The sequence below is a fragment of the Chenopodium quinoa genome, unplaced genomic scaffold (assembly GCF_001683475.1).
Source record: "Chenopodium quinoa cultivar QQ74 unplaced genomic scaffold, ASM168347v1, whole genome shotgun sequence".
Taxonomy (NCBI): domain Eukaryota; kingdom Viridiplantae; phylum Streptophyta; class Magnoliopsida; order Caryophyllales; family Amaranthaceae; genus Chenopodium; species Chenopodium quinoa.
The window spans coordinates 1811785-1837542 of NW_018744311.1; the positions used below are offsets into that span (position 1 = coordinate 1811785).

General features: G+C 37.5%; 1 protein-coding gene across 1 annotated transcript; it reads right to left on the reverse strand.

Annotated features, from left to right (window-relative positions):
• Window positions 1-3831: 3831 nt before the first annotated feature.
• LOC110696043 (photosystem II 5 kDa protein, chloroplastic-like) lies at window positions 3832-4379 on the reverse strand. The gene has a single exon (XM_021873309.1). It carries the CDS (start codon window positions 4270-4272, stop codon window positions 3964-3966), a length of 309 nt encoding a protein of 102 aa, XP_021729001.1. The 5' UTR covers window positions 4273-4379; the 3' UTR covers window positions 3832-3963.
• Between the last annotated feature and the right edge of the window lie 21379 nt (window positions 4380-25758).

Here is a 25758-nt window from a genome sequence, read left to right on the forward strand (position 1 = left end):
AAATAATGATAATATATGGTTCCAAACGGCATTAAATGACCCTGAGATATATCCCGTAGAATTTAAAGACTTTTCGACAGCGGGCCCAAAACCTCCAAAATTTCTCAAAAAGTGTGGATATTAGCCTTCAATTTTTGAATTTTTTGACTTTTTTTCACCGAAAATAAAAATTGCCGAATTGTTTACCATGGTCTCTAATACCCTCGGGAGTCCAATTAAGTTGATGGAACCATCCAATTTGTCTTTAAACGACCAATTTACCGGTATACAAATTGCATCGATTTCATTAATTCAATCCTGCCACGAACATTTATGACAACATATAATGATTATATATGATTATAAACGGAATTATATAACCCCGAGATGTATTCCTTAAATTTTCGAGGCTTTTTGACTCCGGGACTCGAAATCTCCAAAATTTCTCAAAAAGCGTGGATAGCCTTCAATTTTGGATTTTTTCAACTTTTTTCGCCGAAAATAAAACTTGCCAAAATGTTTACCATGGTCACTAATACCTTCCGGGAGTCCAATTGGGTGAGTGGAACCATCCAATTTGCCTTTAAAGGGCCAATTTATCGATTTACAACTTGCACTAATTTCATTAACTCAAGCCTACCACGAACATTATGACAACATATAATGATCATATATGGTTCCAAACGTCATTATATGACCCCGAAATGTATTCTCTAAAATCTCAAGACTTTTTGACACCGTGACCCGAAACCTCAAAAATTTCTAAAAAAGCGTGGATATTAGCGTTCAATTTTTGAATTTTTGACTTTTTTTCGCCCGCAAATAAAAACTGTCGAAATTTTTAATATGGTTCCGAATACCCTCCAGGAGTCCAATTGGGTGGGTTGAACTATTCAATTTGCCTTTAAACAACCAATTTACTGGTTTACAACTTGCACCGATTTCATTAAATTAAGCTTACCACGAACATTTATGACAACATATAATGATCATAAATGGTTCCGAACGACATTATATGAGCCTGAGATATATCCCCTAAAATTTAAAGGCTTTTCGACATCGGGCCTCGAAAGTTGCAAAATTTCTGAAAAACGTGGATATAGCCTTCAATTTTGGAATTTTTTGATTTTTTTTTCGTCCGGAAATAAAAATTGCCGAAATGTTTACCATGATCCCTAATATATTTCAGGAGTCCTATTGGGTGTGTGGAACCATCCAATTTGTTGTTAAACGACCAATTTACCGATTTACAACTCGCACCGATTTCATTAATTCAAGCCTACCACGAACATTTATGGCAACAAATAATGATCATATATGGTTCTAAATGGCATTATATGACCCCGAGATGTATCCCATAGAATTTCAAGACTTTTCGACACCGGGCCCTGAAACCTCCAAAATTTCTCAAAAAGCGTGGATAGGGGTGAAAGTAGTTTGGATAAAAACCGAAAACCGAACCAAACCGAACCGAATAAGCAATTCGGTTCGGTTTTATTCGGTTTTCGGTTTGGATCGGTTTGAGAAAATGAAAACCGAATTATATCGGTTTGGATTCGGTTTTGGGATTTTAAAAACCGAAAATCGAACACCGAACCGAAATTTATAAGCCCAATTATCTCAGCCCATTTTCCTACATATATATACCCAAACCCTAAATAATTTCCCTCTTTTCCCTTTTCCCTTTCAGAGTTTCAGTCAGCCGTTTCTCTTTCCCTCACTAAAACCCTAGATTTTCCCTCATCTCTCCCTCTCACCACCTCGCTCCGTTCGTCCACCACCACCAATCCACCACCTCACTACTTCCTGCTTTCCTACTTACCACCTGTGTTCCGTTCGAGTGTTCCAACGCCGGCCGCCGCTGACCACCTGTTCGAGTGTTCCGGTATGCTTTAATTTCAATATTTCATATTTCACTTCTCTTTTCCTGCTCGAATTGCATGTTTTCTTTGTTATTTTGAATTTCAGATTTCACTTGCACTTCTCTTTTCCTGCTCGAATTGCATGTTTTCTTTGTTATTTTCGAATTGGTGATAGATTGTTTTCTTTGAATAGTTATTATGCTCGAATTGTATTATGCTCGAATTGCTGATATTCCTTCAGAGTTCAGAATATATGTTGTTCTATTATAGTATTATGCTCGAATTGCATGTTTTCTTTTTGATAGATTGATTGTTTTTCATAGATTTGCATAAAAATTGTTGGTTATTGAGTGTAATCCAAACCGAATACCGAATTTTCACCCCTAAGCGTGGATATTAGCCTTCAATTTTGGAATTTTTTGACTTTTGTCCGGAAATAAAAATTACCGAAATGTTAACCATGGTCCTTAATACCCTAGAGTCCAATTAGGTGTGTGAAACCATCCAAATTGCTGTTAAACGGCCAATTTACCGGTTTACAACTTGTACCGATTTACCGGTTTATAACGGCCAATTTAATTAACTTGCACCGAACCCGACTTGTACTGAAATTGACCCTAACCCATTTTAACCCGTTAAAACCCGAATTTAATCCGACTTGTTACTAACCTGCCCAGAATTCAGCCCGACCCGTTTCTAACCCGACCTGAACTTAACCCAACTTGTTACCAACCGGACCGAATCAACCCGACTTGTTGTTGACCTGACCCAAATTCTACCCGACTTGTTGTTAACCCGACCCGAATTTTACCAGACTTATTACTTATCCGACCCAAAAATTCAACCCGATTTGTTACTAACCCGACTCGAAATTAACACGACTTGTTATTGACCCGACCTAAATTCAACCCAAATTGTTCTTGTCTAGATTTCAAATCACCTTAAATGCAATTTAGACCACTTTATTATTGTTGATCAAGCATTATGTCTAGGGAGACCAATTCGGTCTAGGCTAGCAAGAGAAAGGAGCATTCATCATCCTCAAATTTATGAGTTAAATATAGTACATATTTGTCGTATGGTCAAAGGAGATAATTATCTTCCTAAATTATAGACTATAGTTCCCTAGTCTATTGTCATAAATATTATAGTCAAAGGAAATAATTAGCTTGATAAAAATGATAATTATCTATTTATAGTTAGATGAACCCGAATATGACGTGACTTGGAAATGACCTGACCTAATTGTAACCTGCAAATTATTGCCTTGAACATAGATCGACTTGTATCCGAGAATGACCCAACCTGATTATAACCCGCAAATTATTGACTTAAACCCGAACCCGACTTGAACCCGAGAATGACCCGACTTGATTATAATCCGCAAATTATTGACTTGAACCGAACCCGATTCAAACCGAGAATGATCCGACCTGATTCTAACCCGCACATTATTGACTTGAACCGAACCCAACTCGAACCCGAGAATTACCCTAACCTGTATTAAACCCAACCTATTGTTCACCCGACCCGAATGTAACCTAACCTTTTATTAAACCGACCTATACCCAATAAGAAGTATGACCCGGCGTTTCCCGACTCAAGCATGACCCAACCCAAACCCGACCCGCATAGGTTATGGAATTAATCCGAATCAACCCGACCCGAGTTGACCCGACCCGAACCCGACCTGTTTATCCAAATTGATAGCTCTAGTTATATGCAAACTACTGCTAAATTATGTCAATTCCCTTTTATGAAGGGGGGACACACGAAAAAGAAAGAATTGAGCTAATTCCTCCTTTCTTTTTTGAAAAGCCAAATGGCCTCTAATCTTCATTTTCTCGTCTCAACTACTGTAATTAAGGTCTAGCAAAAGACAGGCTTAGTCTTCATAGCTGCTAAACCTGTGTAATTAAATGTAGAACTAAAATGGCGAAGTATGTAACCATTGATTTCTCATCGATCGTTCTTTCAAACAAACAGTAGATTAGGAAAAAGATGAACTGTTTGCAAAAATAAAAGATAACTATAGCATTAAGGTAGCATAAGTTTTACAGAAGATTACAATTATAATATTAACATAGTTTAGCTTTTGCTACAGATGAAATAACAGAACTCCTCACTTGTAACAGATCTTCGCTGTTGGCATAGTGACACAGATGGGTGCATACTTCTTCTTAGCTTCTGGTGTTCCTCGTTTTGGTTCCTCTTCTGCCATGGCAATTTTTGCAATGGAGCATGCCGCGGCAGCTGCAGCAGCAAACACCAAGTCCCTTCTCTTTGAATTGGTATCTTCCTTGGTGGTGTTGCAGTTTTCCGACCCCCTCATGGCCTTGGCCATCACGACACCACGACGGGCATGGGTGGAAGACTGTTTCGACATGGTGTTAGTGCCGAGGAATGAAGCTGTCATAGTTATGGAAGCCATGGCTCACTCTGTCTTTCCTCTGCTGTTTGTTTCACCTGCACAAAAGTTGGTTAGTCTTGCATGCCAAGTTTAGAAAGGGAAGAACTTTTTATGTTGTACTGCTAATACAACAAAAGGTGATGATTGTATAACACAATATCCATTTTCTTATCCCAACAAAAAGATGTGGCCAAATGGGTGATTACCACGTGTTCACATTTTATCTTTTTCTAGGAATTGGTGGCTCCCAAGCTCTTGGCCAGAATAAGCTATAAACTTTCTTTGGCCTTCAGTGAATGTGGCTTATTCTCAGTTGCTATGAAATCAATTGTACTTGGCTATTTTTCCAGGATCTGATACTACCAATTAAATGTTAAAACCAATACTCTGTGTCTTTACTTCATAAAACCTCCGAAATTATACAAAGTATTCGTAAATGGTAGCTATAATAAAGAGCGCGTTCTCCACAATTTTGGTGACTTATGAGTAAACAGATTGGAGGAGGGAAAGATTAACGACAGCTTTACCCTCAGCCCAAAATTTTAAAATTACCTTTCATTTATTTCCAATGCCAAGCCTGCATCAAAAAAGGAGTGTTGCAGTAGTCAGTAGGTAGTCTACACTCTACGGCCAGCATAAAACTTTGTCCAGTCTTCCTGCATTGACTGAGAAATTAGCCGAACCTGTCGTCATGGATTCTACTCTGATATTGTTGTTGATATGATCATTCTGCACGCAAACTAAATTAAATAAAATTATTAGCTGCCTTATCGAACACCATAAAAGGGTGTTCTACTAACCATAGATTAAGGTGAAATGGGCCTAGACTGGCCTATGCAGAACTCTTTTTCCCTATCCAACACACTATATCACTAGAGCTCCCTCTATTTTCCAGATCTTTTAAAACAGAGGGATAGGAAAGATCACACTTTGCCCAGAAAAATCCTGTCTCACTATATTACATACAGGTTGAATACCATGGAGAAGCCAGAACAAAGGAATATCATTTGAATAAAATTCGTCTATTATGATGTTCCACACACTAATGCAAACATACTATCAATGACAAAACAGTACATGGAGCTCATGTAAAAGATATGAGTGAGAGGACATCTGTCATAAGCGATTAGTACAACATAATGCGTGAATTTTAAAATCAAACTTTTACAATACTAAGAATGTCGTGGATCTCAAAAGACACCAAATGAACCATCAGGTTGGACACAAGACTCTTGCATTCAGCCTTTCTTTTTTTTTTTAGCCAAGCATCAGATGCACTATCTATTATCTCCAGTAACTGCAAAATAAATGCTTCCAACAAATATAGTCGCTACTATACAGGAGAAAACAACTTAACCTATGATTTATCTAACTCCTATGAGCAGCTACACAAGCCAACAAGAACAAACACGAATGTTCACTGAGTAAACATTACATGGAAGTTTCAAGCTAATTTATAAGTTCCAATTCAGTCTATGGCTTCCTGGGACCAGTCACATAAACAACTTAAATCAAATGCACATTCCTATTGAGTTTCATACAAAACCATTCAACAGCATAAATGATGCCAACTGCAAATGCCACCAAATGATGATATGAATCACCATTTCAGCTTTTTGATGGAGTTGGAGAAATTACAAGAATAAATAAAACATACATATTGTCTTACTCTGGTAATAGCAAGGTAGTTGATTGCAATAAACCCCATTAAAAAATATACAAACAATCCTAGGCAGTAACTAAACAACTACAACAACAACAAAAAAAAAAGGACAGATTTTCCTTATTATTCGATAATCCATAACGAGCTGCATTACCCCCCCCCCCCCCCCGCGCCGCTTCACTGACATAACACCGTCTCCAAAGAAGGCAGGGTAGAAAGATTATTACACTTAGTAACTTGAAACCTTTACAGGAACAAGCAATCTCATGAAAATATATAAGCAGCCCTTAGCTTAATTTAAACATGGTTATGAAGCCACTGTTGTAAGCTTGTGATCACTACAAGAACAAAGATAGTGCAACACACCAACCTCCCAAGCCACCTATCCTGCACACGTACAGCAGAAGAGGACAGCCACAGAGGGGCGTTCACAAGCCACCAGACAGCCAACAACAATCTCAAGCAAGGGCAGGGGACAACTAAAGTACTTTTCAGCAATTCTCTTGGCAGCTTATGGCATGAAGACAAAAGTAGTTATGATAGTAATTAAAGCTAAGTCACATGTAGTGAATTATAAGAAGTTAAATAGTAAGTTTGTAGGAAGAAAAGATCATTCAGAAAGTTTGTGATAGCTTAGTAGCCTTAGTTGTGTAGTTTACTCTCTAAGCCTTTCAGCTATATCAATTCAATCAACCGTCTTCTGCCCTATTTCTCTTCTCTTTTGCTTGAATTTGCTGTGTTAGTGCGCTGTCCGTTGCAAGTGGTATCAGAGCAGGCATGGCTCCGGCACCGAACACTCAGCGAATTGAAGCCCTTGAGGGTCACGTGTTGGACATGGTCTCAAAGGTGGGTGACGGAGAAAACTCCAATCAGGCCATCCTGACCAAAACCATCACGGAGAGCATGGAGGCACTCCAGAAATCCTTGACAGAGCAGTTTAACAAGCAGCAGAACACCGAGGCTCAGCCTATTGAGGGGAGGATCGACCGATTCCGGGATGACCACACCCAACAAGTCGCCTTGGTGAGGCACGACCAGGATAACTTTTTTGAGGAAATGCGTGGAGCCATTGAGTCCTTACGTGCTGGACAGAAACCACCGGTTCCATTGGAGGACGAGGCGGCAGCGTTCGGCGCCGGTGGGTCTCCCCGGAGGCCATTTGGTCTGAACAACGGCGACAACCAGAACAGAGAACCGCCCTTTCAGACGTTTAGGGGGTATGATCAGGGTGACAATTACAGAAGCCGAGGTAATTGGAAGTTTCGGAAGTTGGACATGCCCATTTTTTCCGGCAACGACCCAGATGGGTGGTTGTTGAGGGCGGAGCAATATTTTCAATTTTTATCAATTATCAGAGCAGCTTCAAGCCGCTATGGTGTCAATGGAGGGAGACGGGTTGAAATGGTACCAATGGGAGAATCGTCGGCGGCCATTGCGGGGGTGGGAGGATCTGAAGCACCGCATACTCACTCAGTTTCGGCCGACCAACGTGGAGTCACTGCACGAGCAGTGGTTGGAGGTTGAACACACCTCTACAGTGGCGGAGTACCGGAGGGAATTTATCGAGAAGGCCGCGCCGCTTTCCGATGTGCCGGGCCGGAGAGTCTAATGAAGGGGAAGTTTTTGAATGGACTGAAGGAGGACATACGAGCTGAAGTACGGATGTTAAACCCGTTTACCTTGGAGCAGGCTATGGACTTGGCCACTAGGGTGGAGGAAAGAAATCGGGTCCATGGGTAAAAAAAATCGAATGGGGCTTTCTCCAAACCCAGCCCATACTCGTACTTTAACAAGAGCCCATCCAACACCATTTTAGGAGGAGGTGGGCCGGCCCAATCCTCTTCTTTTCAACACAGCCCGTCAGGAAGTAAGGCTCCCCAAAGTTCAGTTGGATCTATTGGGTCCACTGGTTCAACCCCAAGCAAAATCACTCCTAGCTATTCTCGTTTTACTGGTGGAGTAAGGAGATTGACAGAAAGGGAGATTCAAAACAAGAAGGCTAAAGGCCTTTGTTTCAAGCGTGATGGGAAGTGGGACTTCAACCATCTGTGCTAAGGAGTTTAGTGTGTTACTAGTAGACGAAGAGGACGAGGAAGATGAAGGGCATGAGTTTGCTGCCATCGAAGCTCCTCTAAGTGAAAGTGTCGAGGTTCCTCCTTCAATTTCGATGAATTCATTAGTAGGGATTACTAATCCTAAGACACTGAAGTTAATCGGTGAGATTAACGGTGAAAAGGTGGTAGTGATGATAGACCCGGGTGCTACGCATAATTTTATTTCCTTGCATACGGCAGAGAAGTTGGGAATTGTGATAGAAGGGAATGGTACTTTTGGCGTTTCGATAGGAAATGGCGAGACGGTAAGGGGGCAAGGCTTGTGTATGGGCGTACACCTCAAGTTGGGCGACAAGGTGGAGATAGTGGAGGACTTTCTACCCCTTCAATTGAGGAACTACGAGGTAATCCTTGGCGTCCAATGGCTTCGGAGAAATTGGGAACGGTTCTCACAAATTGGAAGACTCAACAGATGAGCTTCACGGTGAATGGCCAAACCACGTGTGTTAAGGGAGACCCATCCTTAGCACGCACCGAAGTTACTCTCAAAGCCATGGTAAAGTCGTTGCGCAAGGAGAAGGGCGGCTTCTTGGTGGAATTTAGCCACATGGAGGGCGTGAGCAGTGAGTTAGGAGAGGAAATTCCAGATTTTCTAAGGTCCGAAATTGAGCAGTTTGCGAGGGTTTTCGAGAGCCCTAAGGGGTTACCTCCAAGTCGTGGGCGTGATCATACCATTGTTCTTTGGTCAAGAACAAAGATGGCTCTTGGTGGTTTTGCATGGATTATAGGGCATTTAACAAAGAAACCGTGCCACATAAATACCCTATCCCGGTCATCGATGAACTCCTTGATGAGTTATATGGGGCACAAGTGTTCTCCAAACTTGATCTCAAAGCCGGCTATCACCAAATTTTGGTGAAACCCGATGACACTCACAAGACGTCGTTTCGCACTCACGAGGGTCACTATGAATTTTAGGTTATGCCATTCGGCCTAACTAATGCTCCTGCGACCTTCCAATCGCTCATTAATGAGGTAGTTCTAGTAAGGAAGCTCATGTCAAGCATTTGCAAGTGGTCTTAGCTACGTTGAGGGATCACATATTGTATGCCAATAAGAAAAAATGTGAGTTTGGAAAAGAAGAAGTTGCTTACTTGGGCCATATAATTTCTAAGCATGGGGTGGCAGTGGACCAAGAAAAGGTAAGGTCCATGCTCACTTGGCCCATTCCCAAGACCTTAAGAGAGCTGAGAGGTTTTTTGGGCCTAACGGGCTATTATAGAAAGTTTATATATCGATATGCACATATTGCCCATCCCCTCACAGACCAACTTAAAAAAGACAACTTTAAGTGGTCAGTGGAGGCGACTCACGCATTTGAGAAGCTCAAGCAAGCCATGGCTGAAGCTCCAGTATTAGCTATGCCCGACTTCCACAAGGTATTCATTGTGGAAACCAATGCCTCGGGGTTTGGCCTCGGGGCCGTTTTATGCAAGAGGGCCGACCAATTGCGTTCTACAGCAAGGTTCTAGGGCCTACGAGTCGCGGAAAATCAGTGTACGAAAAGGAGTTGATGGCGGTTTGCCTAGCGGTGCAAAAATGGAAACATTATCTCTTGGGCCGTCGATTTGTGGTGCGAAGTGAGTGGCAGAGTTTGAGATTCATCACCCAACAGCATGAAGTGGCCATGGAATACCAAAAGTGGCTCCGCAAATTAATTGGGTTTGATTTTGACTTGCAATATAAACCCGGCACGGCAAATCGGGTTGCAAATGCCCTTTCAAGGCGTGGTGAAGATGAGGTGGAGTTCCGTGCTCTAGGTAGTACGCAAGGGGTGAATTGGGATTCTCTAGAAGCCGAAGTCGAGGGAGATGCAGTACTGAAATCGATTAAAGGCACAATTTTAGAAGGAACAGGGGTTGCGGGTTACTGTATTGAAGGCGAGAGGCTGCTGTACAGAGGAAGGGTGGTGATACCCAAAAATTCCGGCATAAAAATCTCCTTATTACGGGCTTATCATGACTCCGTGGAAGGGGGACACGCAGGGGAGACGAAAACATTCTTGAGGATGGCGGGGGAATGGTTTTGGCAAGGGATGAGGTGTGACGTCGCAAAGTACGTGAGGGCTTGTGATGTCTACCAAAGAAACAAACTATCACCACAGAATCTGGGCAGATTATTGCAACCATTACCGATTCCGAGTGCGGTTTGGGAAGACATAACCATGGACTTCATAGAGGGCCTTCCGCGCTCTAAGGGATCGATACAATTTTGGTGGTGGTGGACCGATTGTCCAAGTATGCGCATTTCATTGGGTTGCGCCACCCATTCTTGAGCGTGGCGGAAGCATTTGTGAGGGAGGTGGTTAGGCTGCATGGGTTTCCGGGAAGTATTGTGTCGGATAGGGACAGGGTGTTCTTGAGTTCGTTTGGAGGGAGTTATTCCGGTTACAGGGGACTGACTTGAAAAGGAGTATCTCGTACCACCCCCAAACGGACGGTCAAACGGAGGTGGTCAACAAGGGGCTTGAAACTTATCTCCGATATTTCGTTGGGGATCATCCGAAAGCATGGGCTAATTGGCTACCTTGGGCCGAATTCTCATATAATATGGCTGTCCACTCTTCCACCCAGATGTCGCCCTTTCAGGTGTTGTATGGTAGGGATCCGCCTAAGTTAATTAAGGTGGGCACGAGTTGTTCTTATGTAGAGTCGTTAGATGAATTATTCAGGAGCGTGATTTAATGCTAGACGAGCTCAAGCTGAATTTCATTCGAGCTCAGCTGAAAATGAAAAAGAATGTGGATGCTAAGCGGAGGGATGAAGAGATCCAGGTGGGGGATTTTGTGTTCCTGAAATTGAGACCATATTGGCAACGCTCTCTAGCTAAGAAGCCCTTTGAGAAACTCGTTGCACGTTTCTATAGGCCATATGAAGTCGTGCAATGCGTGGGTAAGGTGGCCTATAAATTGGCGCTACCAGATGAGTGCTGCATTCATCCAGTCTTCCATGTGTCTCAACTCAAGAGGGTCGTGGGCAATTTGCCAAGTTCACCCACCATTCCGAATCAGATTACCCTGGAGTTGGAATTGGTGGTGGAACCAGAGACGGTGCTGGACAGCCGGATCATTCAAGGGAAATCCACCGTTCAAGAAGTCTTAGTTAAGTGGCGTGGGCTGCCCGAGTTCGAAGCCACTTGGGAGGAGGATACCTCGATCTTAAGCCGCTTTCCTGAGTTCCACCTTGAGGACAAGGTGGTGCTTTTGGGGGGAGTATTGCAACACACCAACCTCCCAAGCCACCTATCCGGCACACGTACAGCAGAAGAGGACAGCCACAGAGGGGCGTTCACAAGCCACCAGACAGCCAACAACAATCTCAAGCAAGGGCAGGGGACAACTAAAGTACTTTTCAGCAATTCTCTTGGCAGCTTATGGCATGAAGACAAAAGTAGTTATGATAGTAATTAAAGCTAAGTCACATGTAGTGAATTGTAAGAAGTTAAATAGTAAGTTTGTAGGAAGAAAAGATCATTCAGAAAGTTTGTGATAGCTTAGTAGCCTTAGTTGTGTAGTTTACTCTCTAAGCCTTTTGGCTATATCAATTCAATCAACCGTCTTCTGCCCTATTTCTCTTCTCTTTTGCTTGAATTTGCTGTGTTAGCGCTGTCCGTTGCAGATAGCAACTACACCTTCATGGCCAAGAGAATATACAATGCCAAATCATCAACTCCAAAACAACACCAGTGCTATGATGCTTCTCTTGTTTCTACTATAGATGCATAACATGTGCATCAAAGATTGAAAAAACCATAGAACTTCACATGAGTAATGCATCAACAGCCGAAAAGCTTAAATGATCATTATGCAACAAACTACAGCAAAGTCAATGTGTTACTGATAAATTCAAGCTGTAAACATAAATCTAGGTTACAATGAGGATAAATTCAAAGTAAGCTCTAACATAATATTCAAATTTCACTCAATCTGATTTTGTGTATAAACACCCTATTCAACAATTAATAAAAAGATCACATATATTAGTCTACAGACTACAATAAAGCAATTATGAAAATACAACAGAATTAATATCACAGAGTATATATTGATGAGTGAATTATTATAAGATGTGGCTTAATAAAACGGATAAACATAATCCTGGATCCTAAGGTTTTTCTAGTTGCTAAAGATCGGAGCGCTCTGACTGTATCTTCTTACAGACCCCACATATGGCGAAGCTAATTAAGGGAAACCCATATTGGAAGCAAGGATCTCATAACACCAATTACTTTGCGGACAAAGTCCTGAACTTTTCAATAACTGGATCAAGTTGTTCAGGGTTGCTAGATGAGATTAGAAAGTCTGCAATGGATAAATTGGCTTCACTTTCAACAGAATTGTTGTGGGAATAACCAGAAGAAACCCCATGACATTCGGCATTCTTGACTTCAACAGGCTGAAGGCCAAAACTTTTCTGATAGTTCATGAGAACATCAACATTTGGTTTGACAGAAGAATGACCAAAAGAATTATCTGTAAGCCCCAAGAAAAATGGTTCCACAAGCGGAATTGACAGCTTGCTCATCACTTCAGATATGCAGGAATCATCAAGTATAGCAGTGGGGTATGGCTCTAGTTCTATTTTGTCAGAAACGTTAGGATAGACAGCAAAATCTTCCAACAACCGCGGGCTAGATAGGTCAGGGAGTATAAATTCTTTCCCAGGAAGGCCAAGATCTTCAAAAAAACTGTCATCAAGTGGCTGTGAATCATCAGCCATGGGGAGAACAAAAAAAATGCAGGAGAAAAAAAAGGGCTTTTAGAGTTGATTAGCTGGGACAAATGCTCTTGGGTTATAAGATGAGGTTCTGTGGAAGGACTGGACCTCCTTCAAATTTACACAAGAATTATTAAAATTACCAAAAAAAACTTTGTCAAATGATTCTAGGCGCGGGATAAGAATGGTGACACAGCAGCGAATAATTAAATACAATGTTTTTGCAGATACGCTCTCCTGTAATGAAAACCTTTCCTACATTGAAGAGATTTGCCAAATCCCAAAGCATTCGATCAAACTGCCACGTTGTTTCCAATCAATTCATTTTTGGCTTTCAATATTCACTTATGCCCTTAACTTGTAGCTCAAAATCACCAATTGGATACTGGTATAAGGAACTATAGAACTAATGAAAGGCAATGGATATGCCATCATCATCTAATGCTAAAGAAACACATTCTGGCTATTTGAAATCTATAAATATATTTTCCTAATTACCGTTCCTAGGTTAAAAATATGAATTAGGGTCTGTTCTGTTCACCTTATTTTCACTTAATTCAGGTTTAATAAGTTCAGATAAGTTCAGATAAGGGTTAATAAGTTCAGGGTTAATAAGTTCTAAATTAACGTTCTCCTCACCTTATTTCCACTTATTATATTTATATAGAGTTATTACTAATCAAGATTGCTTTTCACTTTTTTTTTGTAAAATTTTATGTGTTTTATTATCATGATTTCATATAAGAATAAAGTAACATTTGCATAAAAAATAAAATTAAAGTAACGTTATACTCATAAGTTATTACAACATACACTTTTGCTTGTTTCAGTGTTTATTTTTTTTAATATTTGAAATCATCAAAATGCTAATATTTTCATATTTTATTGCTTTTATTTTAATATATTGTTATATATATACTCATATTACCAATATGTTACACAATATGTTTCAAGAATGACAAATAAAGTCTTATAAGTGTTAATAAGGTTTAATAAGGTCAAATAAGTGAAAATAAGTGTTAATAAGGTGTAATAAGTTCAGATAAGGGTTGATAAGTTCAGATAAGTAAAAATCAGGTGAATAGAACACACCCTTACATGAAAAATCACACCAATATATTGTAAATAATCACATAACATATCATGACCATTCTGATTTACAGAAACATGCACAGTACTGTATTATGTAGCAACTATTTTCTATTTTATTTAAATTATTTTCAACATAAATGCATACGTGTAAATGTCGGTAAAGTTTCCTTACCTTCAAAGATGCGCACCCTCGGTTTACCAGTTTTGCCCATAAAAAACAATCCTAGTAATCTTACTAGAAAACTCCTCCACCAAAGGGCAAAAGACAAAGGTCATTTACAAGTGCAAAGTGCAAATTGTCCAGGAGATATGACCAACTTCCTCTTTTCTTTTTCGGTTGCAACATATCCTACTTCAGAAGTTTATATCAACAGCAATATATCTTATTTTGGTAGTTTTTGACTCCTGAAGTTACTTTCTTGAGTATCTTGACCTTACTACCTATACTCTCCCGACTCCCCACATGGATCAAAGGAATCACTCCCATCCCTTTTCCTTAATAGCACAAATGTTGCAACAAATAAAGAACAAAGGAAGTACATTATATCATAATGCAACAATAGACAACTGAAAGAAAATCATTATCTGTGAATCTCGTGAAGAATCAAAACGAAATGAAAAAACATAGTGGAGCAGTTCTATATTGTAAATATCAAAGGAAAATCAGGCTTAGATGCTAAATAATTGCATTACATAAAGTCAATAAATGTTGCCAGCCTCCTCTAATTGCTACAACAACAGGGAAAAAAAAGTATCAATACTAGACATGTGACAACAGAATGAACAGATATCAATAAGTGCATTTAGGAAGCAGATTTCCATCCTAGCAGTCTATTGCTGATATGCCATGCATAAATGCAGAATGAAACAGTGTACAAACAAAATCAAACTAATTTGTCTTTCACAAGCTATGCTATTTAGTAACAGGTAATTCTATATTTCTATGGCCATAAAGAGGGAAAAGGAAAGATATAAAGCCATTTCCATGATCCAGAATCCTGATAATTGAATGTTAAGTATAATTTACTGGAAATGGCATTGGCAACTATACTCCAGTGTACTCACAGAAAGCATCCTCAAACTTTCCATGCCAGTAAGTTAACATTTAAACACAACATAATTACCACTATTTCATCATTGATCTCCTTACAATAGAGGAAGAAGATTAAGCCAATGAAACTTAAAAAAAAAACATCCACACCCCACCATATACTCTGCGACCTCCCCACATATCAAAGCAATATCATTCTACAAAGAAAACATGTCTGTGCAAATGACTTAGAACAGAAAAACAATTCAAAAACTGCAAACTGGGAGCTTCATTAATAGGAGGAAGACATGTACATTCATTGCACAAAAAATGTAACAAAACACCCAACAGCATGAGAGAGTTACAGTTTTCTATTTAGAAAATAACATATGGTACATACCTCATAAATGACAATGGGTTCGAGATCGACCAAGGTGGCATGGGGGACATGCGTTCCTGCACTGATCTCGCAAAAGAATGTGTAAAAGCAATATGTCCAACTCCAATTATGCTGTCACTGGTATAACAAATTAATAAATACTGGCCCTGTAATTTAAATCACAATTTACAATTAGTATGCTTCACACTAGATTACCAAATGGGTGGGTGCCTGGGTGGAAAAAATATCATACTTTTAAAAAATAAATTTTAAATAAGAAAAGAAAAGAATAGTTTTGATCACTCGGGAAATGAACTTAAGTCAGATTCAATAAAATAGGTAAGCCCTACTCAAAATAGCCAAAAGAAGACCACAGGGAACAAAGGAAAGGATATCATTTGTGACATAAATTATTTAAACACCAATGATAAAGCACTAATTTGTTTTCATATGAAAGGGTTGAGAGTTATGAGGCAATCTCTACTGTAAGCAAAACCACGACACAATGCATAACCATAACCAACTTTCATACCAAAAGTCTTACAATACCAGCAATGGTGTGATCACCAAAGATACCATATAAGAAGATTTTGTATTTAGCCTTTTTTGAACATGAATATATTGACTACCATACTAGCAGTAGAAAACAACTTAGCCTTTTAATTATTATCTAATACAATCTTTAAGCAACTCCAATAACCCCCAAACACCCCCCCCCAAAAAAAAAAAAAAAAAAAAAAAAAAAAAAAAAAAAAAAAAAAAAAAAAAAAAAAAACTGCTACACAAGCAAAACAGAACAAATAATGATATATCCAATAAAGCCTATGGTCTCCAATAAACGACTACAATTAGAATGCACAATCCCTGTAAGCATTCATATGAAGCAGCTAACTGATAGCTCTCTGCAAAGGTGAAGTTCCTAAGCTGCCAACATTGACTTGTGAAGAGATTGAAGCTCACCTTACAATACCAATAAAGATGTCAAACTCTAAATGGTACCCATGAGGCCATAATCCACCACCACTTCACCTTTTTTTTTTTTTTTTTTGTGGGGGGGGGGGGGGGGGTGGAGAAGTACAGAGATAAGATACATGCACATTATTAATACCATAGCAAAAGTTGTAGCTTACAATAAACCTTGAAAATATAACTATCTTTTTTTTTTATCTGAAGGGTGTGGGGGGTGGGGGTGGGGGGAGCTGCCCATTAACTCAATACTTAGCAACAGATTAAAACACACACACACACACAACAACAACAACAACTTTGATAGGTTTTTCTTCCACTTATTAGAGAATTACAGTCATAACAAATTGGATTAACCTTCTAACACAATCATCATCAGCAAGACAAGCAATAAACATTACTCCAATATCTCCAAAAAGTGACAGGATTTAAGGGGGCTTTGATGAGCCTTATTTACTTGCTATAACAGCAATATTAAATGCTTTCGATTCACATCCTAAGACTCAATAACTGATTCACGGATGCACTTTCACCATGTAAAATTCATTAAATAAATATATGTGGGCCGAAAAACCAGAAAAGTACCAAAAGAAGGCGAACCTCATATTAGTTGAAGCATAATGGTAAGTGAGAATATACTTTGACATAGAAATTTGAGTTTACATTCTTAACAGAAAAACAAAGAGCATGCGTAAATGAATATTATTTTTAACCAACAACTTCTCATTAAGGTCATTTATATATCCCCTTAAGAGCTTTCATATGCTACAATAGCCATTAACTCTTACAATCTATACTTCGCTAGACAACCCATCTTCAATCATGGAAAAGGTGAATAAGGCTGCTAGGATTTGAATAATGACATGCAGTCAATGAAACGAAGAACAAAATTATGAAGCACAACTGCACAATCAACATTGATCATACAGCACTTCTAGTGCACAAATAAGCAGGAAGAAGGTGAATCTCAATAAAAAGAAAGTGCATCATAAAGGTACTGATAAGCATTCAGTAGCTTTAAGACCATAAAATTAAGAAATCTCATGAAAATATAAAAACAGTTCTTCACTCTATCTAAAAGAGATGTAAAGCAAGCCACAGTTGTGACCACCTAAAACACGGAAAATAGAAACAAGACCTAAATGGAAAAGAGGATACACTCTATTCTACTCCAAAACACCACCAGTGTTACAAGTATTTTTCCTGCATTCCCTTTTTTTTTAAGAACATTTTTCCTGCATTCCTTATGACATGGAAAGCAAAGAATTAAAATTTCAAAAACCACGTTCACTTTAATAAACAAAGTAACCTAGATGGATAAAAAGCTTCAATTATCACTATGCAATAAAAAGAGAAATCAATGCATCAATGGTGAGTCGAAAACATAAACAATTTAACACAAACAATGGTGTCGGGGATGGAACAAGACGATAAATCTTTTGGGTGCACTTGACAAGAGATTCATGCAATTTGACCAAAGGTACAGCTGAAATTTCCAATATCACCAAGAACGTATTTTTCTATTGTTAAGAAGAACAATCATAAATATCATATTCTCATTAAAGGAACAAGAAAATAAATATTAAGTAAAATCTAATAAAAGATTCGGACAATTGGAATAAAAGCTACCATTTAAATTATAAAAAAAAAAAAAAAAAAAAAAAAAAAAAAAAAAAAAAAAAAATTAAAAATAAAACTTCTCCCTTATTCAATAGAAAAACCAGTCTATAGTTGAAAGACTCTACACTAGAGCAAGATTGACAATAATACTATTTAAATTTACTGATCATAAGCATTCCTTAAACTAGGATGCACTTCTATGTGGATATAATAGGATGTACTACAATGTGGATCTCTATTATATATGGCTTAATAAAACAGAAAAACCTAGACTCGATTCCTAAGGTTTCTCTAGTATGCTAGAGAACAGAGCATTACATCATAACGAACAAGAAGACCTCTCCATTACATCGATTACTTTGCTGACAGTCGTCAATTGTTCAATACCTGTCCACCTGGCACTGGTAATCGATCATTCACTAAGGATGGCTGAGGGTTGGTAGATGAGAATTGTGAATCTGGAGTGGATGCATTGGCATCACTTTGAGCAGTCTGGTTTTTGGAGGAATCGGCAGAAAATTGAAAACATTCTTCATTCTCAATTCTGACAGGCGGAAGGCCATGACTTTCCTGATCGTTCAAAGGAGCATCATCATTTGGTTCGACAGGAGAACGACCAAAAGGGTTATCTATCTTCCCCAAAAAAAAAATGCTTCCACTGATTTCACAAGTGGAATTGATGGCTTGATCATGACTTCAAATACACAGGAATCATCAAGTATAGTATTAGGGTATGTCTCCTGTTTCATCTGGTTAGAAACATCAGGATAGACAACAAATTCTTTCGACAATGATGGAGAGGAGGTGTTTGGGAGGTTGAATTCTTTCCCCTGCAGCTTGAGACGAAAAAATGCTCTGTCAATATGTCTACGTTTGCTACGAGCACGTCTCTGAGGTATAGGGGCCATGAAAAGAGCCAAGGGTTTTTGTGCAGAAGAAAACAAAAGGCTTTTTAGAGTTAATTAGATTTGGAAAAGAAATTCTTTAGGATTGATAGATGAGGTTATGCTACAGGACTGGACCCTTCTTTTTAATATATATATAAAAAAAATAAAATAAAAAAATAAAATAAAATTAATGTTTTCAAAATGACTCTAGGTGCTGGATAATATTGATGACACAGCACCAAATAACCAAATACAGTGTCTTAACAGATGCTGCTATCCTGAATGGAGACCTTTCCATATGTGTTTAGGTGCAAATGCAACCTACATTAAAGATATTAAGTAAAATAAAATCCCAAATCATATGGTCAACTTGCCAGATCTTTTCTGATTACCTCAGCCTTGATTGTAATAATTCAATCATCGTATCACAATTGGAATACAGAATCACTAGTTTGATAGTGGTATAAGGAGGTGTAAGCATAATAGATAACAATAATTTGGTTATGTATCCCAATTTCCAAAGAAACAAATTTTGGATATTTGAAATCCACAAGGATATATCCCACAAATACAATCCCTTGATTAGATATATGCAATATGAGTAATATTTGTACACATAGTCATGAGTAAACCATGTTGATCCATTGTACAAAAATCACATAAGATAATACTCATGACCACTAAGATTTGTGGTACCATGCACCATACTGTATTATACTACAATTATAATTTTAATTCTATTCTAGAAGTTTCAGTAAACCATATGCAGTCTCAGGAGTCAGAAAACATTCATCCCCTTCACAGATCCTCACCCTAAGTTACCTTTTATAAAGATATATTACTCTATATGTTCCCCTAGACCCTAGTAATCTTCCAAGAATATTCTTTCACCAGTGGCAAAATAGAGGGAAATTCTTGTAAGTGCAAAGTGGAAACTGCTCTGGCTGTAGAATATACATGAAAGAAATTAATTATCCCTGAACCTCATGAAGTTGCAAAAGGCATTCTTAATATGTAATATGTTTTACCAGACCCTTTTTCCACATAAGAAAACCAAAAATACAAACAAGGACCAGCTAAATATAGTTTTTAATTGTCATTATCAAAGGGAAAACGAACTTATAAGCTGAAAAATAACACCGTAAATTCAAGAAAGTGTTGGTAACCTCCTCTAATTGATACAAGAGCAGGAAGAAAAAAATAACAAATGGGCACTTCTCATGTAAGAAGTTGACAACTGATGCCTAGCAGTGCAAGCAAGAAAAAGCTGGAAACAGAACTCCATCCTTACAATCTATTCCTGACATTTACAATTTACATGCACAACAGAATGCACCAAAGAAAAAAAAAACACACACACACACTAACATCCCTCCCATGATCAGCTCTTCAGTAACAGACAAATTTACGAACATAAAGTTTGCGTAGGAAAGATTAAGTTTAGTATAATTAATCTTCAGGGAGATGAACAGGTAACTAGGTAAGTGGCATTGGCAACTTAGATTCCGGTGTGACCAATGAAAATATTTTACAACTTTACAACCAAAATGAACTAACAATCAAATAACATGTAAGTATCACTATTCCATCAATAAAAAGAAAAACAAGGGTAGTTTGAGAACAATCATGACCACCCTGCCTACCTCCCACCACTTCCTCACAGGCCAGTATTTTCCCATTCTACAAAAAAGTTTCTGCAAAATACTCAGAACAGAAATCCAATTCAACGACTGTAACCTGAAAGCTTAGTCAAAAGCATAAAGCTAAAAGCATAGATACACATTGCACACCAAAGATACCATATCACCATATGTGAGCGCACACAAACACACACGAGTTCAAATCACTAAACATAGACCAGTATGAATCCCATGGAAAAATAATCACAAATCGACATTCCAATTATATGACTCAGTTATAGTTACTGATATCAACACATTATAAAACAAATAACATCATGCCAAAGCAATATATGAGTCAATCTAATAACTTGGGTTATAATTATAATACATTCTTCATTATACTGAAGCTTTAATAAAATAAACAACACAATCACAATATATATCTATATATTCATCATAATTTACCTGTAATTAGAAACAGTTGATTCACATTTTAATCAGGTAGCTTAATTTCTGATCCTCGTTGTAGAGTTCACCTGAAAAAGAAACTAAGTGCGCATTAATAATGAGGAGGTTTAAAAAGGAAGAAATAAGAAATTGAGGATTAAGCTGGAATCAAAAACCAAAAATTAAAACGGATTTTTGTTTTGTTTTTGGCTTTTTTTTTCTTGGATTAATATAAAAATCAAACAATGAAGCTCAAAGTACGCAGAAAGTAATAAAGAAACATCTACACGGCTTACTACCACTATATAACAATGATTATTGCCATAAAAAAAAAAATTTGTGACTTTCGGAAAATACAATTTCGAATGCTAATTACTTGAATGAACTCAAATTACAATACCAAAGAATAAGATAGCAACGGTGGCAGCGGCGGCAACAACCAAAGGTGGTAATTTTGAGTGTTGGCAAAAAGAAATTTACATAAAGGAAGGTAAATTAGATTTGGAAAACAACTAACATCATCTCATTTAGAAAATATGGGTCAACCTGTTAATAATTATCATAAATATAATTCATGCTTCATAATACTGTATCTTTAACAAAAATTAAACAACGAAATCATAGCATATAACTATATGTTCATCTTGATTTACTTGTATATTATTAAAACTAGTTTAAAATATGGATCAATCTGATAATAATTAATAATTACCATAATTATAATACATACTTCATAATATTGTAACTTTAACAAAAATTAAACAAACGAAATCATAGTATATAACTATATATTCATCTTATTTACCTGTATATCATTAAAACTAGTTTAAAATATGGATCAATCTAATAATAATTAACAGTTATCATACTTATAATACATGCTTCATAATATTGTAACTTAAACAAAAATTAAACAACGAAATCATAGTATATAGCTATATATTCATCTTAATTTACCTGTTTGTAAACAATGAATTCACATGCTTAACTTCAGATTCTTCGTAGTAGAATTCACCTGAAATAGAAATAAATTGCACATTAAATAATAATTTTTTTGAAGAAAAATACAGAAAATGGAGATTGAGATGAATCAAATACCTAAATCTTTGCAATGCATTGATAAATTTCGCTCCATTAATCGAAAAAATAATTTAAGAAATTGATTTTCTGGAATTTGATTGTGAATTTTTAGTATGTGGTTGATTGGTTGTGGCAGAAATTAATGGAAATTTTGGACGATTTTAACGTTCGGCACTAGACGGTGTCGGTTCACAATTTGATCAGTAGTATGGGCCTGGGCCTTAGCCCAAGGAATTAGCTAAACTTCATTTTGGGCTTTATAGTCTAGTTGGAGCGTAACATCAAACTCATGAATTTACTTCATAGTTCATAATTTCAGTAGCCGTTTGGTTCGCACGGGGTAATCGGAATGGAATGAAAATACCTAAAATTTGGGGTGTTGTTTGTTTTAAAAACAAAGAGAATGAGACCCACCTATCCCACCACCACACAACCACCAGTAACATTCATTCTCTAACATTCTAACCACCGAACCACCACCAAACCAGTCGCCGCACCTCCCTCACCCTTCGCCTCCCTTCTCCTGCCATCCCCGCCCCTCGCAAAACCTTCCATGGCCCCGAAAAAACCCTAATCGAAAAAAACCTAGATCGACGAGGGGTTTAGGAAGTGGCGGAGGAATGCTTTTGCGGGGAAGGGGACAGGTGGCGAGGCTCGGGGAAGGGTCGGCGATGGTGGTGGGAGGGCTGGGCGGCGGTTTTACGGGGATAGGGAGGGGTTTTGCGGGGGTTGTGGGATATTTTGCGGGGTAGGGGAAGGCGGCGAGGGTCGGGGGAGGGACAGCGGTGGTCGGGGGGAGGGGGGCGGTGGTCGGGGTAGTGTCGGCGGTGGTAAGGTGGGCTGGTTTCCGGTGGTGTTGGTAGGTGTGAAGGTGGTGATGTGGTGGTGTGAAGGTGGGTAGGGAATGGAATGGAAATACCTAGGGGGGGTGGGGAATGGAGTTAGAGGGATTTGGGGGGAATGAAGGGGGTAAAGGAAATGAAAGAAAGTGCTTAACAAACAACAACAAAGGGAATCGGGGTGATTGATTCCAATTCCCTTTCCTGAATACCCCCAACGAAACGGCCCCTCATATCTTATAGAGTCATAGTGGTCATTGTTAGGCGCACTTTGGGGCGGAGATTCCTTGTTCTTCTCCTCACTTTTAAAGTGTATAATCTATTATTTGGAATGTATTTTCAAGATACTGTTATATGTTGGTAAATTGATATTGCTAACACAAAAAAAATGTGTTTTTCAATTCAATTTTGTAGTATGTTGCACAAACGAACTAATGACTTAATGAGTAGTTCGTATAGTTATATGTCACTTGGTAGTTTGTAGTCCTTAATAGTCATGGACTAATGGTAATAGTAGTAGTAAGTAGTAAGACTAGTAACACTGGTTGGTTTAAGTGTTAAATATGGAGTCATTTGTATAGTTGTATACTTCTATGTAGTATTTCCGTAAGGCAACTTGTATTTTGTTGTTTTCTTAGACAAACTATAAATCAAAATTTTAATTTGAACTTTAATAATATAATGTTGTTAACTGTGCTTTTTATTTGAAAAGAAATCTACGTAGTAGATGTACAAGTAGTTTGCTAGTCAAATGACATTCTCTCGGTAGAAATATATACACAATATAAACTAAGGCTAATAATTTTCTCATAAATCTAAACTATCATCAAAATAATAATATTTTTCCGAATGAAAAGTATTCAAATATGAATATACTTTATAGCACCACTTAAATAACAAAAATAACCTTGATATGATATAGTCCAATATAAAATACCTAATGGCTAATAAAAAAGTATATAATGTCTCCATTTTAATTAATCCATTTTAAACCTTCAATTTGACATTTAAAAAACCTCCACGTGTGTTGCATTAAGCTAAGTACGTACAATCACATACGGCCAAATCATTTCTTTAGATTAGGTGGAATCATAATCATAATCTACATACCTAAGGTCAAGCAATAGCTCCCATCATATAAGTCACTACCATATTTTATCCTTCCATTATTAAAAAAAATCAATTTGATGAGTACTTTAATTTTTGTTTTGTACCTTGACTTATTGACTTAATACTCCTTCCGTCCCTAAATTACATTCCTCTTTCTCTTTATTATGTGAGGAATAAATGTTAGAAAGAGGAATGTAATTTAGGGATGGAGGGAGTAATATTTACAAAGTTTTCCCCTTAAAAACAATTTTTGATTTATTTTATTTTTACTATTTTATTGCCAAATTAAATTATAAATTAAGGAAATAAAGTAAAAATAGATTTAAAATTACCAAAATTTTAGGAGCATTAAAAAAAGGTCATGGGAAATTGTAGTACATGAAATTCACCTACCTAGCAAGTGAGTGGGACCCAAAAAACGGTAAATTCTTTAAAATGATGATGATTGGGGTGTAAAGAAATTAACCTAACCTAATATTGTCCTTTTAACTGGTTGTTGTGCTAGAACTTGAGTCGTCTGCTTTCACTTGGTAAGTAGTGTAGCTAGCTAATAAGTAGCTAGGACATTTTTGTTGCTAGCAACTTAACATTATGCCATTATGTTGTGCCTATTATTGGTATAGCATTTACCACTATAGATCTTGATTAGTTGTACTATGGAATAAGTTTTTATGTTTGTATGCTAAGTGGCCCATCGTTGACTGCGACCGTAGCTAGCTAGTTATTTTGAAAACTCTTGCATTCCACGGAGTATAGCGTTAATGATACTTCAATTCGTATTTGTACTACGGAGTTTATAAGTAGCTAAGATTAAATACGGAGTATAGTTAAATACAGTATACGATGTATCTCAAATCACTGTACCTTTTACTCTTTTATGCATTGTTCTTTTCGCTACAAAGAAATATGGTATTTGGGTTTGAATTTTCTGAAGGTTGGATTGGTCTGAGTTCTTTCTCATCTGGTTTGATTTTATTGAACATAAACGTTATCGACTTATCGATTGTATACTACTCCCTTCGTTTTTAAATACTTGCTCCATTTCTATTGGACACGCATGCCGATGCTAATTTTTGATTATTGATATATTTAATTATCAATAGGTATAACTTCTAACAATTGAAAATTAATAATCTATTCATTGAGATGATTCCAACAGGTACCCACACGACTATATTTTTTCTTATGTATAAATCACAAACATTAGTCAAAGTAGGATAAATGAATAGTGCAAAAGATAGAAATAGAGCAAGTATTTAAAAACAAAGAGAGTAGTACATAAGGAAAGACATAAATTATCATGTGATATCTTATTAAATTCGCCTTATTAGCTATTTTTCGAATAAGATGGAAAGAGCAAATTTGGGTTGATATTATGTGGATTATTAGTACATATATAGTCGGGTATATGGCTCATGCATGTATGAGTTAGCTAAGGCATATGAACTTGCCAATAAGTTGGTTAGTACATGTTTTTTTAAGCTAACAATTACACTAGTACACTACTTTTATAAGAGATATTAAATTATAATCTTACAAAATCCTTTTTAGTTTAATAATATTGAAAAAATTCTACTGAATTAATAATTTAAGTTGATTTTGGAAGAAGTACATCTATCAATTTGAATTTCAAAAGAAAGAAGAAAGGTATTATCGATCACGATTGATCCATGCATGTGCGCGGTGCGGACATGCAGTAGAAGTCCATTGCTTCGTTTGTTACCAAATCACCAAGCATAGCATGATAGCATGGACCACGGCACATTAATGAAATACAGTGTATGGTACGATTTATCCCCAGCCTATTCATAACTCATAAATTAAACTACTTATCTATCTTAGTATGGACCATAATTCTTTTTGAAATTTTCATTTATGATATACTCCTAAATTATTACTCGTATATAGTATCAGATGTATTATGTATACGCTTGTAATGTGAA

Coding starts and splice junctions, on each gene's coding strand:
- LOC110696043 (XM_021873309.1), bottom strand. CDS start 4,272: ATGGCTTCCATAACTATGACAGCTTCATTCCTCGGCACTAACACCATG.